This window comes from Falco punctatus (assembly GCF_963210335.1).
Source record: "Falco punctatus genome assembly, chromosome: 6".
Classification (NCBI taxonomy): domain Eukaryota; kingdom Metazoa; phylum Chordata; class Aves; order Falconiformes; family Falconidae; genus Falco; species Falco punctatus.
Genome location: NC_137585.1, coordinates 17,986,199 through 18,000,778, shown reverse-complemented (window position 1 = coordinate 18,000,778; position 14,580 = coordinate 17,986,199). Strand labels below are relative to the sequence as shown.

Genomic DNA, 14,580 nt, shown 5'->3' with positions numbered 1-14,580 from the left:
AAAAAAAAGCTGCAATTTCCAAGAATGCAAGTTTCCATTAAGCAGAAGAGCCAAAACCGTAAACCTCGACCTGTGGGAAAAAGAAGGAGCTTCTGCGATTTCACTGTGTGTTTTTTGCTGCTGTGTGTGCATGGTCTCCCCTATACCCATTCCATAGGCAGGCACCCATCCGCCAATGCCCGTTACACCAGCTGAGCACTGCAACGGGCCTGACCCCGTGCCCCACAAGCGCCGTGGGCCATACAGAGGAAGGGTTTTTTCTTCTCTTGCAGAACCAGGTAATTAAGCTTGTGAAAAGCAGCAGAGGCCGTGAGATTCTGGCAGCGGTCCTGCAAACACTAAGGCACATGCTTCGCTTTCTGCCTGCACGCCGTCTCGCCGAGACGGGAATTAAGACAAAAAGGCACAGGGCTCGGCTTGCTTGAGAAAGCAAGGCAGCGCCCGGCCGCAGCCGGGGCACCGCGGGCAGAGCCCGCCGCCCGCAGCCGGGGCACCGCGGGCAGAACCCGCCGCCCGCAGCCGGGACACCGCGGGCAGAACCCGCCGCCCGCAGCCGGGACACCGCGGGCAGAACCCGCCGCCCGCAGCCGGGACACCGCGGGCAGAACCCGCTGCCCGCAGCCGGGACACCGCGGGCAGAACCCGCTGCCCGCAGCCGCAGCCGCCTCAGCACCTCGCCGCCCCCTCGGCTCGCTGGCCCCAGCCTGCAGCCCCGCCGGCCGCCCTGCCGCGCCCCGCCAGGCAGCGTGCGTGTGCCGGTGTCTGTGCCCGCACCGCCCCGGCCCCGTCGGGCTGCCCTGCCCGCCGCCCCCGCCGCCCAGCCCCGCAGCGGCCCCCGCCGAGCCCCGGCCCGCCCCGGCCCGCCCCGCGCTGCGGTAAGCGGCGGCGGACTGGGGGCGGGGGGCGGCGGGGCGCGGGCCGGCTCAGCCCCGGGCCGGGGCGGGGGGTCCCTGGGAGCGGCGGGGGCTCAGGCGGCCCCGGCCCTCCCCCGGTGGGACGGGCCAGCCGGCGGGGAGCTGCGGGAAGCGGGCTTTCCGTAGGTTTGTTCTGTCACCCGTTTGGGGACAAAGTTTGGGAATAAAGGGTTTCCCCGCCTAACCCCGGGAAGGAGGCAGGAGGGAAGGCGGGAGGGAGGGGAGGGGAGGGGAGGGGAGGGAAGGGAGGGAAGGAAGGGAGGGGAGCCGCCACGGGGGAGCGCGGCCGCCTGCGCCGCGGAGCCCCGGCCCCCGCCCGGCTCCTCCGTGCGATGCTGCGCGGCACTGCACGGGGCTCGCTGCGGGGCGCCCGCCCGCACCGCGGGGCCGCAGCCCTGAGCAATGAGCCCCCCCGGCCTCTCCACGGACTAGCCCGGGTCCCAGCCAGAGAAGTCTGATGCTGCAGGTCCTGAAGGATGCGAATAACTTAGCGCTCCGCTTTGCGGTACCCGCCTGGGCACTGCTGCCTCCTGGAGAAACAGCCTGAGGAACTGACCTGTTGTACGTCACGTTACTTTACACCAAGTTTGCAAGAGGGTTCTGCAGCCTCCCTTCCTGCAAGGAGCGTTGAAATAGCACCTGCTGTTTCTGTCACAAGCTGATACCAGTTGCTCGTATAAAAATGATGGTCTGAAAGAGGGAGGGCACTGCAGAATAAGTAGTCATACAGCGACATTGAATGCCATGGTTATTGGTGGGGGGTGCCTATCTCTAGCGCGTAGGTGACAAATCTGACCAGGTTCTCTCTTTTTGCAGGATAGAGTGAGTCCTGTGGAGACAGGAGCACCCCACATTTCACCTCTTGCTGAGTGGACTATGGTGGCAGGAAGATGTTGGCTCGAAAGAGTATCATCCCTGAAGAGTATGTGTTGGCACGAATCGCTGCCGAGAACCTGCGCAAGCCACGCATCCGAGACCGGCCACGCAAAGCCCGCTTCATCGCCAAGAATGGGGCATGCAACCTGGCACACAAGAACATCCGCGAGCAGGGGCGATTCCTGCAAGACATTTTCACCACCTTGGTGGACCTGAAGTGGCGTCACACGCTGGTCATCTTTACTATGTCCTTCCTGTGCAGCTGGCTGCTCTTTGCCATGATGTGGTGGCTGGTGGCTTTTGCCCACGGTGACATGGACCCAAGCACAGAAAGCACTACCAACAGCACAAAGTGGACACCATGTGTGACATGTGTCAGGTAAAGTACGGTCGGTGGGATGATGGAAGGGTGGGGAACAGAGCTGCCTGTTTTGCTGCTGATGCCTAAAATGCAGCTTTTGATTTACGTGAACCTTTGTGTTTGGTTGAGACAGTTGAAAAGTGCAGTGTTTTCCTCTAGATTACATAAATTCAGCAGGCCTTCTGGGCTTGGAAAATACTGTACTGTAGATTTCTTTGATTCCTTACAGGATCTGAAAGAGGGAGACCTGCTGCTTTTCATGTGTCTCCACACTCTGTGGGTAACATACCTTGCCTGTCGAGATAAGAGCCTGCTACAAGCGTGGGTATGTGTTATATGTATTGTAACTGTCTACGGCAGTGGGAGCATCCTCAGCGTGGTGCGAGCCACTCGCCACACCACTGAAAGGTGGCCGCCCCAGGAGCGGTGCCTAGGAGGCAGGGCATCGGCCATGGGCGTCAGGCAGGGCTACCAAGAAGAGTGCTGCTTAGGGCAAAACTAGATGTCTTTCAAGATGACTCTCGTGAGACAGCTAAATGCGGGGTGCTTCAAAACACCTTGATGAAGCCATACGCCAGCAGACTGACAGAAGAACAGTTTTCACAGTGTGCATGATGTGTCAGACAGTGAAAGCTTAAGGGATTACTAGATTAAAGTCACCTGTTAAAATATTTCACTCTCCATCCCCAAAGCCACGACAATTTTTAAGGCACTGATAAACTGACACATACATACATGGAACAGAACAGTTTGTTAACTGAGAGTGGGGTAAGCAGTAAGATTGCTTTGCCATCTCATCAGTAAAATACCTTTTTATAGTGCTAGGTTTTTAAGCAGAAAAATCCTGATTTGGTACCACCAGACCACCCCAGATCAACTGCCTTTACCTACTGCAGCGCTGTGAGGGACTGGGGCAGGGGGCGAGGGGTCACAGAGTGGAGCTGCAGGGTCCGCTGAGACATCAGAGTATCCATTTCCCTTTCCTCCTTTCTCCTGCACATAGCTTTGAGACATCTCACCAGGTTTGATGGAACATTGTGTCTGGCTCATGAGGGAGCAGAGTCTTCATTCTCCCTTTGTTTTGACACGTTTTTGCTAAATGGGGATTGTCTGGGCTAAAGTAAATGGGGATTTTTCCAAGCTAACCTTCATTAGGCTGGGGGGGCTGGGGCAGAAGGTTGCTGTTATTTTGTTTCCAATAACTGGCCACAAGCGATCGCCTCTGAAATGAGACATCATGACCCAGCTTGCACCCACTGGGGTGTCACCTCCAGCATTTCTGGGATTTGTGGGGTTTGTCCAACCCGAATTAGTGGAGCTACACCCTGCCAACATTTCAGGGGCAGCCAGGGCAGCATCCCTTTGTTTGACTGGTGGCCCCCTTGGCTTGGCCCACCCCAGGGGGCTCCCCATGGGGTTTCTGGGCTACCCCGCAGAGCCTGAGCTGGTCACTGAGGGCTTCGTGCCACTGGGACAAGGCAGAACCACAGCCACGGCTCTGCCCTTCGCTCCCTCCCCATAGCCCCAGCTGTGGCAGCCCCACGCCGGCAGCTCTTCCAGGATGGCTCCTCACCTCTGCTGCGAGGACAGCCTGAAGGAGTGTGGAAGAGCACAGAGCAAATGAATCAAAGCAACTTTCTGGTTTAGCTCATGACAAAGAACACACATCGCTCCCTCGTGCAAGTACCTGAGATGCTTCAGCCAACAGCTGCTCAAGTGTCCATGTCCAAGCCATGGAAAATCTTTTCCCCTAATAGTGAAATACTTCATCCCATTAAATCTTGCTACCACGTTGGACAAAGTCATGAAATAGTAATATGATTGCTGACATTTTTAAGAATGGTGAGTTGTTGGATGTAAAATATATTTAATATTGCAATTCCCCAAATAGTGATAAAGAATTTTTAACCTTCTTTCCTGGAATTTAGGCTCACAGATATTTCAGGAGAGCTTTCTTGGGTAGGTGTTATTACAGTATTACAGGAAACCAGGTTTTGGAAATTTTAACCAGTGCCTAGAGCTTGCACAGCACTTTAATTTTTCAAAGTACTACAGAAATTCCTAAGTCTCACAGCTCTTTGCTGCAGAAAGCAAACATTATCCAGAGAGGGAAACTCTTACGCAGCTCTAAGGGGAAGGACCTGGGAATAGTGTGATTTGGAGTTCCTAGCTCCCTCTTCACATGATCAAAATGCTGTACAAACTTGCTGCTTCAGTTACTTCCACTGTAAGAAGGTGAATTCTCGTTTTTGTTTTTTTTTAAGGAGTACTGTTAAGGGAAATCAGAATATTTATTCCATAGAGCTTTAAGCTGAATTAAGCTTCATTCTGCATGTAACTAAATATTCACAAACATAAGAAATCTTTCCATGGATTCTATTAATTAACTTCTTTGTCCCTGATTTCTTCAGAGTGAAATGCAAAAATAAAGCACTTAATACAAGGGAATCTGCCAAAGATTAAAAAAATAGAAAAGGCAAAAGAAAAACAAAGTTCTTTCAAAGAGATCTCTGAAGAGACTGGCTGATTTTCTGAAAGATTAATTTTCTCATTCTAGTAAAAAATTATTGTTGATATTGCCTATGCTATTTTAATGTCTCCTCATGACCCCAGTTTCACTGAAAATATGGTTAGGGGAAAAAAGAAAAAAATATTTAAAAGGAGATTAATTGAAAAGCAAACTAAACCAAATGAATGTTTTAGAACCATCTTTATGGGCAGAAAATATTTTCCATAAGTAAAGCCACGTTGAGTATCGCGATGCTTCAAATGTTGGTGGATTTCACTGTGTTAAAAGAGTGACTGTGATATTAGTTCATATGACACCCAATGTGCTGCAAATCTACCAGACAAACCCCAAGGTACTGGCTTTAGATGTAAGAGACTTTGGTGAAGAATGTATCAAAGGAAATTAAAGACCCTGGTATATGCAAGGGGTATGGCACTGTGGACTGCTATAAATAGCGTATTTTGGAGAGTTTGTGCACAGCATCCTCTGATGTCCAGCACTATAGCATTTCAGGGATGTTTAACTTAACCCACACTTCTACAACCCACTTCTGCGTTGAAATTTTCCAGTTAGCTCACGCATCAGTAAGCTAAACCCAAACCCTGGGTCACAGCGTTGTCCTCCAGCTAGGATGTGCACAGGGGACATGGGGGTTTAGGAAGTGTCACGAATCTGGGAGTGTTCCCTTTCCACTAAAGGAGGTCATGACTCAGGCAGTATGAGTAAAATGCTGCAATTTTCCCTGTTTCCTTTCCCTGCACAGGCTGGTGGAAGAATCTCAAGTGTGCCAGCTGGTTGCTCACTATAGCCAAAACCACCACTCTCCACCAAGAGCTTCATGGGATGAAGAAGGTGGAAAGCCCAGGTGTTACAGCACTATTGACTAACAGAGTGGGCAGCATGTGTTCCTGAACAGAGGATCTAGTGAGCTTCTCAGGGTCACCTAGTGTTACAGATGGTCTTTTAGGAGCTCAGGCTCTGAGGTATTCCCTGTCACCATCAGATATTGCAACAACTGTACAAAACCAGGGTCACCAAACATGCAATGCTTTTGCTGGTGTTAACACAAGGCTTAAGTGTACCAGGACTGTACAGATAAGTCCTTAAGTTTGTTTCTAGAAAGTATATGTTAATAGCTTCACATTGTGTTCGATGTCCTTAGAGTTAACTTTGTGCAATCTTCTTCTCCAGGTCTTTCACCTCCGCTTTCCTCTTCTCCATTGAAGTTCAGGTGACCATTGGTTTTGGGGGCAGGATGATGACAGAAGAGTGTCCCTTGGCCATTACCGTCTTGATCCTGCAGAACATTGTGGGTCTGATCATCAATGCTGTCATGCTGGGCTGCATATTCATGAAAACTGCACAAGCTCACCGGCGGGCTGAGACCTTGATTTTCAGCCGGCAGGCGGTCATTGCAGTTCGAAATGGCAAACTTTGCTTCATGTTTCGAGTGGGAGACCTGAGGAAGAGCATGATCATTAGTGCCTCGGTGAGAATCCAGGTTGTGAGGAAGACTACAACCCCCGAAGGAGAAGTCATACCCATTCACCAAGTAGATATCCCTGTAGATAACCCCATTGAAAGCAACAATATTTTCCTTGTGGCTCCCTTAATCATTTGTCATGTCATAGACAAGCGGAGTCCTCTTTACGATATCTCCGCTACCGACCTGGCGCTCCAGGACCTGGAGCTCATCGTGATACTTGAAGGAGTCGTAGAAACCACTGGCATCACGACACAGGCAAGAACCTCCTACATAGCAGAGGAGATCCTGTGGGGTCACCGCTTTGTGCCCATTGTCACGGAAGAGGAAGGCGTGTACGCAGTCGACTACTCCAAATTTGGCAACACTGTCAAAGTGGCAGCACCGCGTTGCAGCGCTCGAGAGCTAGATGAGAAGCCATCTATTCTCATCCAGACCCTGCAGAAGAGCGAGCTGTCCCACCAAAACTCCCTGAGGAAACGCAACTCCATGAGGAGAAACAACTCCATTCGGAGGAGCAACTCCATGCGAAGAACCAATCCCTCCCTCATCGTGCCCAAAGTGCAGTTCATCACGCCTGAGGGGAGCCAGAGTGCCTCAGAAACATGATACACGGCTTTGTGCAAGGTTGGTGGGCTTCAGAAGGAGGAGGCACCCGTGGTGTTTTGTTTAAGTTTTCTCTTACTTAAGAACATGAGAAGATGACACAGGAAAGAACCGTGCAAGAACTATTTATTCTACTGCTTACTGAAAGCACCACCTAATGGCATTAGGAAACACTTTAGCACTTAGTGTATGAATTAATAAGAAATGTCACGTACACTAAAGAAAACACCGTTCACTCATGTAATATAATGTGTATTTATACTTGTTTTAATGGCATGCTGATTTTTTTTAATTGTATTGTTCCTATCAAGGCTCTCTTTCTTATCTTCTGCTGGCTGTCACAAAATTCAGGGGTTACCCACCTGCAGGCAGAAGTGAGTGCATTTTCAAAACTGCTGCATACAGCAGATCCCACAGATTTTGCACGGGATATTTGGATATCAATCTTTTTGGGATGAATTCCTTGTTCTCTTGAAGGGAGTAGCTAAATTCCTCAACAATTTCACTGCAGAAGAGCTAGTATTTTACCTTCACTTTTCCAGACCTTTTCTTTCCATTGGTTTAAGGCAAAGGCATTTTGAGAGCAGATTCAGGTCAGCCGAAGTGGCCTGACCATCCTGTAGGAAAACTAGTGCTGCTCTGAGCACCAGCAGCAGAAAAGCCAGTGGAACAGCACGGCCTCTTGCAGAGCACTGCTCTTCTCAGGGCGAGATACTCTGCGGCAGGACAGCACGCATCTGCCATGCAGCTGTAGCCCAAGCCGAGAAGCTCAAGCCCTCCTGGCTGCCGCCTGGGCATCCATTTCACTGAAATTATTCAAGGTAGAAAAAGCACACACCTCTTTGCTATCCTCTTCCTATCGGTGGAAGACCAAATCCCGTGGTTTTTTTGTCTTACAGGTTCATACACTGAAGGCAACAAGTGCGCTTCCCTCACTTATGGTACTTTTCATAGGACTAAGGCCATTGGCTTCAGCAGAAGGTTATTTTTTGCCAGTGGGAATTCATGAATGAGAATGAGAGGGAACCATGCCAATAATACTAAAGATAGTATTTTCAAAACTATCTGAATAATTTTCAGGGGGACTTGGGTCCTGCTGCTGAATTACTATTTTTCAGCAGTGCCTCACCTTTGTTTTTATATAGTATGGCATTGAGAATTGGTGGTAAGAAGCTTTTCTCTTCAAGTTAAAATGGGCATTTGTTACCTACAGCCTTCCCAAAAATGTCATCACAAGCTTTTCTACAAGAATAAATTAATGACAACTAATTTGGTGGTCACATTTGGTAATGCTAAATTGATGCATGCTTTTTCCCTCTGTGAATAAGAAGTCTAATAATGGAGAAACTTCTGTTCAAATTTCTTGCAGAAGTTGTCTTAGTATGTCTGTGGCTCAAGAGAAGTACTGTCCTTGTACTGACTCTCTGAGCCACTCAACCACTTAAATACTTCTGCGATTTTAAAAATTCGTTTATTGCTATCAGGTAAAATAGTCAAAAGCAATGCTGGATCCTCGTTCTCCTTGGAAGTCAGGCCATCAGCACTTACATGGATGGTTTGCAGCCTTTGTGCAGTGCTGGGTGGTGGCATGGAGGGGCATTGCTCTGTAGCGTAGGCTCTCTACCTTTGGAGCAGGTGCTCTCCAGAACATAAACACTGACAAAATACTTCATCTGAAGCAGTAACAGAAACAGTTTCTACTAAAAGCACTCATTCCCTGGCCTGACCATTACTGTTCTGGAAGGATGGATGGTGAACATCTGGAGATATTAATCTGTCTATTGTGTGTCCAAACAATGAACATCTGTAGCTTCCAAGAAGAGTCAGAGAGAAGCATATACAGTTTGTCTCTGGCCTCTGTTTCCAGGGCTGTGAATTTCTCTGAGGCTGTCTGTTTGATATATGGATAAGTCAGATGCTGTACAAAAGTATTTTCTACAAAATAAAAATTGACAATAATGATTTTGTCTCTGATTTTTCCCTGTTTCTTTCCCTTTTTCCTTTTGTATTCTCCATTCATTCCTCTATACTCTTAGTCCTTCTTGTATGCCAGTCCTCTTGAGTAATAATTTTGTATTCTGTCAATACTCTCTCAGTATTTCAGCTGAGATTCTTTTTACCCACAACCATTTTCTCATTTTCTCCTTAAGTACATTCTTCCTTCCAGTTTATATTTTGCCTTCATCCCTCTCTCTGCTTTACAGCCCAGGTACTCTCTTTCCTGTAAGACCATTTAGAGGGATATTGGTATTTTGAGATAACACTAAGACATCTTGGTTATATGCAAGGATGCTGAATGGATACACAAGGCAGACCCTTGGTGTCATGAATGTCATGTTCATATGTGCTGTGCTCCTGCTCCTTGCAGAAAACCCCTTAGTGCAAAGCCCCTTTCTTGAGCAGGTTTCGCAGTCCTGGAAGAGGCTGGTGGCAGAAGCAGCCCGGGTAAAGCCACCCAGCTAGCCTTGGTGAGTGGCAGAGAGCTTTTGGGGCTGGGAACCGCGCTCCTCATCGAAGGACGGGTTTCAGACCCAGCTTTGCAGCATCATGCCTGCTGAGAGGGGCTAAGGTGTCAGCACCATAGTTCAGTATGTTTAATTATTTATTCTCCCTGGCAACTTTATCAGATGAAAGGGGCTTTTTTTAAATTTGAAGTTTTCTGTGTTTAAAGTACCTGCCACATTAAGAATGACAGCTGAGTTTTCTACCAAATATTGCTGACAGTTCATGCTGGCATTTAACCGTCCATCTCTCACATTGGTAATAGGTTAAAATATTAGAAGCAATAATGTGTAAGCACCATCTGACTGCTGTCTCTTCACACTTATTTGTACCCCTACTATTCCTGTCCCCCTGTAACATGGTGTAACTGGAACTACATTATCCGACATAACTTATTCTGTGCATTTAATATGCTTTGGCTCTTTGAACAGCCTACCGGGCAGAGGTCGCTGAGGAGCAAAATTATTTCCTAAAAATAGGAAGGTGGTTATAAAATCTTTTCAGGGGATCAATAATATCTGGGACTACACTGCATTTTCTCTTTCTGAGAATTTTAAATAAATTCTTCTATTTTAAATAAAAAAATGGCAGTGAGACCCTTTGTCCTCTCTTTGGACACCCAGAAGACTCAGTTACGGTGGTGGGGACATAGAGAGCAAACCAACGCAGACAGTGCATACATACAAGGGATATAAAGCTTAATGCTCCAGCACCAAAGCCAAGCTCTGAGTAATAGGATTTGGAGGAAACGTCCCCAGTTGGCAGGTTATTCTGTAGCTGTCACCTTCAAGATTTCTTGTGCTCTCTTTTGAAACATCTAATGTGAGCCAGGGACAGAGGCAGGACCCGGGCACAGGCGCACCCTGAGCAGGACGGGTAGATCAGGTCTCTGCAAGAGGCCTGGCAGACCACAAACACGAGGGCTTTTTTTTCTCTGCTGCCCAAGGCAATGCCCTCAAACCCCACAGCAAAGCCAGCCACTGGAGATCCCCAGCTGCAGCCAAGCCTTGCCGGGATGTGCAACCTGCGGTCATGGAGTGCTGACCAGAGCCCAAAAACTCTGGCTCCATGGAGAAGCCCTTGATGCTCATGGTGTGGAGAACAGCACTGCCGAACCAGACAGGGCTCGATGGGGGGCTTAGGGCAGCCTGCTGGAGGGGGTGACCTAGCTGAGCAGGGCTGCTGAGGTGGTCTGCGCCTCTGGCAAGACAGCAAGGTGGCCTTTCAAGCCTAGGCTGGTCCAGGGCTGCTAAAGATACAAGCAGGATCGGCATCTAAGCATTAAAAGCTAATGGAAGCGGGATCATGACTCAACAAGCAATAACTGAGCGTATTTTGGGTGCCCTGGGCACCCTGTCTGGTCCCCACAGCTGCTCAGATGACCACTGGTCTCCTGGCAGGGCCATGACACTCCTGTCTGCTCAAAGCTCTCCTCTTGGGCACCCTCCAGTGCACACAGCTGCACCCTGCTCTGAGTACCAAACCCCCCTAGAGCCTGCTGCAAGCCATGCTTTGAACATCTCCCTAACACTTGACATCACTGTGGCCTCGTAAAACAGTTCCCCTCCTAGAGTATTGCTTCATGGGCACAGGTTGCCCATGCGAATACAACCACTTGGTTCCATCCACAGAAGGGTTAACCCAAATGTTCTGGTTTACTCAAGAAATACCAAAAAAAAGTACAGCAAGAGGGCCAGAAGTATATTCAGATTTAGTTAATATCTCATGTACACAATAAGCCTTTGCCCTAACATCATGCCTTGGATCATTTCAGAGGCACAGGACTTACCTCACCACCGTTTTGAACATATTTCACAAAAGCATGCGCCTTTATCTATATTGCATAAAGTTTAGGCAATGAGCTATGCTTTTGCTTTTCCATCTGTAAAGCGGAATGCACACACAATTCTTGCTGACTGAAAAACCATGGCTAATTCTGCATATCTTTTTTTCCTTTGCAAACTAGAGATTGAGAACATTTTGTGAAAACAGTTTCCAAGCTCTCCAGTCATTATTAATAGCAAATGCTTGTTGCTGCAAGCTGAAAAAGTAGTTAGTCCGAGACCAGAAAGGGACTTTGACTGGAGGAAAAACATTAGATATTATGTAATGAAAGGAACAAAGCTTTCATTATTTTTGACAAATTGTATTCTTTGTGAAGCCTGCTATTTTCAAAACACTGATAGAGGTTTGGAAGGCACCATCAAGCAATAAATCATGTCCTGCTAGACTTTTGCACTGTGCTGCTATTAGCAACAGGGGGTTTTAGCCCCAGCATGGCATCCTACAAATGTGCATCAACCTGGTCTCTGGATGCTTGCAGTCACCAAACATGATGCTGGAGATCCACAGTGGGGTGGGTGGTGGCTGACTCCAGGCGCTGTGGTGACCAGACTTTATGGGGAGTGATGCTGGGACTCATGGATGCAGGTCTGGAAGCAGCAAGGACCATGGTGTCAGTGCCCTGGGTTGGTGACTTGTCCCCAGGAGCAGACTGGGAAGTGGTGTGGCTCTCCAGGTGCTTTGGATGGTGTCCTTCACAGGAAGGTATCATTCTTCATGTCAGGCTGATAGGAGACACTCTTGCTGTGTGTGATGGATAGCAGTGAAATACAACATGATGGAGTAAATTCCAACTTCTCTAAACCTGATTTTCTAGTCTGGGTTGCTTGCATAGCCAGGTGAGAGTTAACTTTTTATGCTAAAATATATTTCTATATATGTATGTTTACATTACATCCAGACTAATCTAAGCTGATAGGCAAGAATTTCTGATACCCTTTAGCATATTGATAATGCTTCTCAGCCCTGTCTATCTGAATTATGTTTCCTACTTCCCCTTAAGAATTCTTTCAACTTGGAAAAAAGAAAAGATTTCTCATGTGATAACTGGACAGTAAAAATAAAATATGTTCCCACATTCCTTATTGGATGGTGTAGAGAGATTTAGCCTGCAGAGAGGAGATCAGTGCTGTCCAAGAGAAACAGCCACTGAGACTGAGGCACTCATAGACAGGACATATCACCAAGGGGCTTGGTTTAAAAGAAATACTTAAAAATACTGTGTTCGGTAGGTTTCTGGCTGAGGACTCTCCTTTCAGACCACTGATAAGTTATTGGTTAGCAGTGAAGGGAATATGCTAGGACCATTAAGACATACTACAATGTGAAAAAGATAAAACCCATGCATTCAAGGAAAACATTGCCCATACTTTTGTTATGGCTACCAATAATTTTAACTTTTAGGTTAACAATTTTGAGAGGCAAACAAAAAAGTGATGGATTTTCCCTTCACCTTTAACAGATGTTTAACACTTCTTTCTTCTACTCTAAAAAAGAGTTGATCTAACTGAAGACATTAGTTCTGCCCACGGCCATGCTTTCTGGAGGATGTGTCTCAACACACTTTTCTGGGCTCAGTGCAGGAGTAGCTGTGCATGATGTCATGGCCTGTGCTGCTCAGGAGGTCAGACAGGATGATCTAATGGTCCCTTCTGCACTCCAAATTGATGAACAGGGAGGGTTAATTAATTTTAGTCAAGAGAAAGGCTTCCTCTGATTCAAAAGTTTTAAATTAAGCTCCCACTGAGGAAACAAACAAACATGGGGGGAAAAAAACCCTACAGGCTTAGGCATCCCCAAATCGTTGATTTATTTTGACAAATGCATTTCAGTGCTAATTACAGATCCTTCAAACAGTACTGACAAATGTCCCTAGGGATAATTTGTGAAAATTAGTGTACCTTATCATTACAGGAGTTTACTTCCTCCAGTTGTTAAATTTTGGCTTAGTAGCAAGGATGAGAATGCCAGCTTCTGTGTGGGCCAAAGGGAAATTATAGGTTTTGAGTTTATAGTCTGAGGTCTACTGCAAAGCTCATTAAATTGAGGAATAGCACTGGAGTGATTGCAAAGGGCTGTCGCGGTCTGGGGCTCAGTGTCTTCCTCACCCAGGGAACATCACTGCTCTCCTCAAGCGTGTTTTTTGTAACCACAATAGCCACGGAAATTAATTGCATCCTTCCCTGGCCCAGCTTTTTATCCTTCAGGGTATATTTTTTGATGTTAGATCTTTGATTCTGGGTGATCTGGGTTGGTCTGTCAAAAAGGGGTGGCTTCTGCTGGCTGTCACATTTTTCAGATTCAGTCAAGGGCAGGACATCAGCAAAATGAGGGGTTGCAACACCCAGTAAAAGAAACTCTGCTGAGTCTGAAGAAGAGCAAGTGACAATTGCTAGCCCCCTGGGTGGCCAGCTTTGCATCTCACAGCACTTCAAAAATACATCAAAAACTAACGGATGTTCTATCCTCAGCCTTAGCTAGTGTTTTAAATCATGTTATAAACAGATACTATTCCTGGCCAACCAGATTAAATTGTTTGTAATGTGCTATTTTTTCCACATGCAAAATCTCACCATATTGTCTAAATCTTTTGTGTTAAATTAAGAGAGTAGTAAGATTTCTGAACCGAAGCTCTCCTTATAATCAGCCCCTTTGTACTGTCTATACATCAACATGAAAAATGGAATACAAGTCTGAATGTGCTTCTTGAAATATTTAATTTAACCTAATTTTAAAAGCATGAGTAACCTTCAGTTTATGTTGCTATCAAGTATGTCATTATCAATCATGGGGTTTTTTCCTTCAGAGACAATAATCTGTTCAAGTATCAATTCAGATATTCTGGTTAAAGATTAAAAGTAACAGGCAATGAGCAAAGAGTAAGTTTACGTTTTGATCAACTGCTCGAATACAACAAAATTGCTTATGATATTGCATCATGTTTCTGTGATGGTTGTAGTAAACTATGTGACTGAGGCCAAGTTTTTCAGTATGTCCTTTGTCAGGAATTAAAAAAAAGCAAGCCTTCCACAATCCAATTTATTATGGTTCGTCTTGAGGAATGATTCCAAGAAAACATATAGCTGGGCATGACTACATTTACTGCTGAGGTCCAGCTCAGCTCTACAATTCAACTTGTGCTCGATTTTGAAGGACAGCTGTCCCATCACTGAGCACATAAGGCTATGTCCAATACTAAAACTGTGTTTATTTTTTTGCTTGAGTAACAAAGTTTCACCGGTTTCACTGAGGCCAGACAATCCCTGCAAAAGCATTAATGTGGAGTGAGAGGTTTGCCATCCTTCCCTTTGGGGAACGGGCACGGTAACATTGACCAAACTGCGTGTTGTGTATCTACACCCTTGCTGTCTGTTGGCCAGGTGTAACTTGCACAGGACTTCACGTTAACGCTCAAGTACTTTGTTTAGTCACAGCCTTAGTTATGAACGCTAGGATGACAGAGAAAGCCTAGGTATGTCACCCATAA

General features: G+C 46.9%; 1 protein-coding gene across 2 annotated transcripts; it reads left to right on the top strand.

Moving 5' to 3' along the window:
* Window positions 1–898: 898 nt before the first annotated feature.
* KCNJ8 (potassium inwardly rectifying channel subfamily J member 8) lies at window positions 899–8,711 on the top strand. 2 transcript variants are annotated; one of them, XM_080392198.1, is made up of 3 exons: window positions 899–1,036; window positions 1,731–2,169; window positions 5,852–8,711. In XM_080392198.1, the coding sequence occupies exons 2-3, from the start codon at window positions 1,805–1,807 to the stop codon at window positions 6,750–6,752; spliced, it is 1,266 nt and encodes a 421-aa protein (XP_080248324.1). In that variant the 5' UTR covers window positions 899–1,036; window positions 1,731–1,804; the 3' UTR covers window positions 6,753–8,711. The 2 variants fall into 2 exon arrangements, with proteins under 2 accessions (XP_080248324.1, XP_080248323.1); XM_080392197.1 differs by lacking the exon at window positions 899–1,036 and adding an exon at window positions 1,166–1,475.
* Window positions 8,712–14,580: the final 5,869 nt, after the last annotated feature.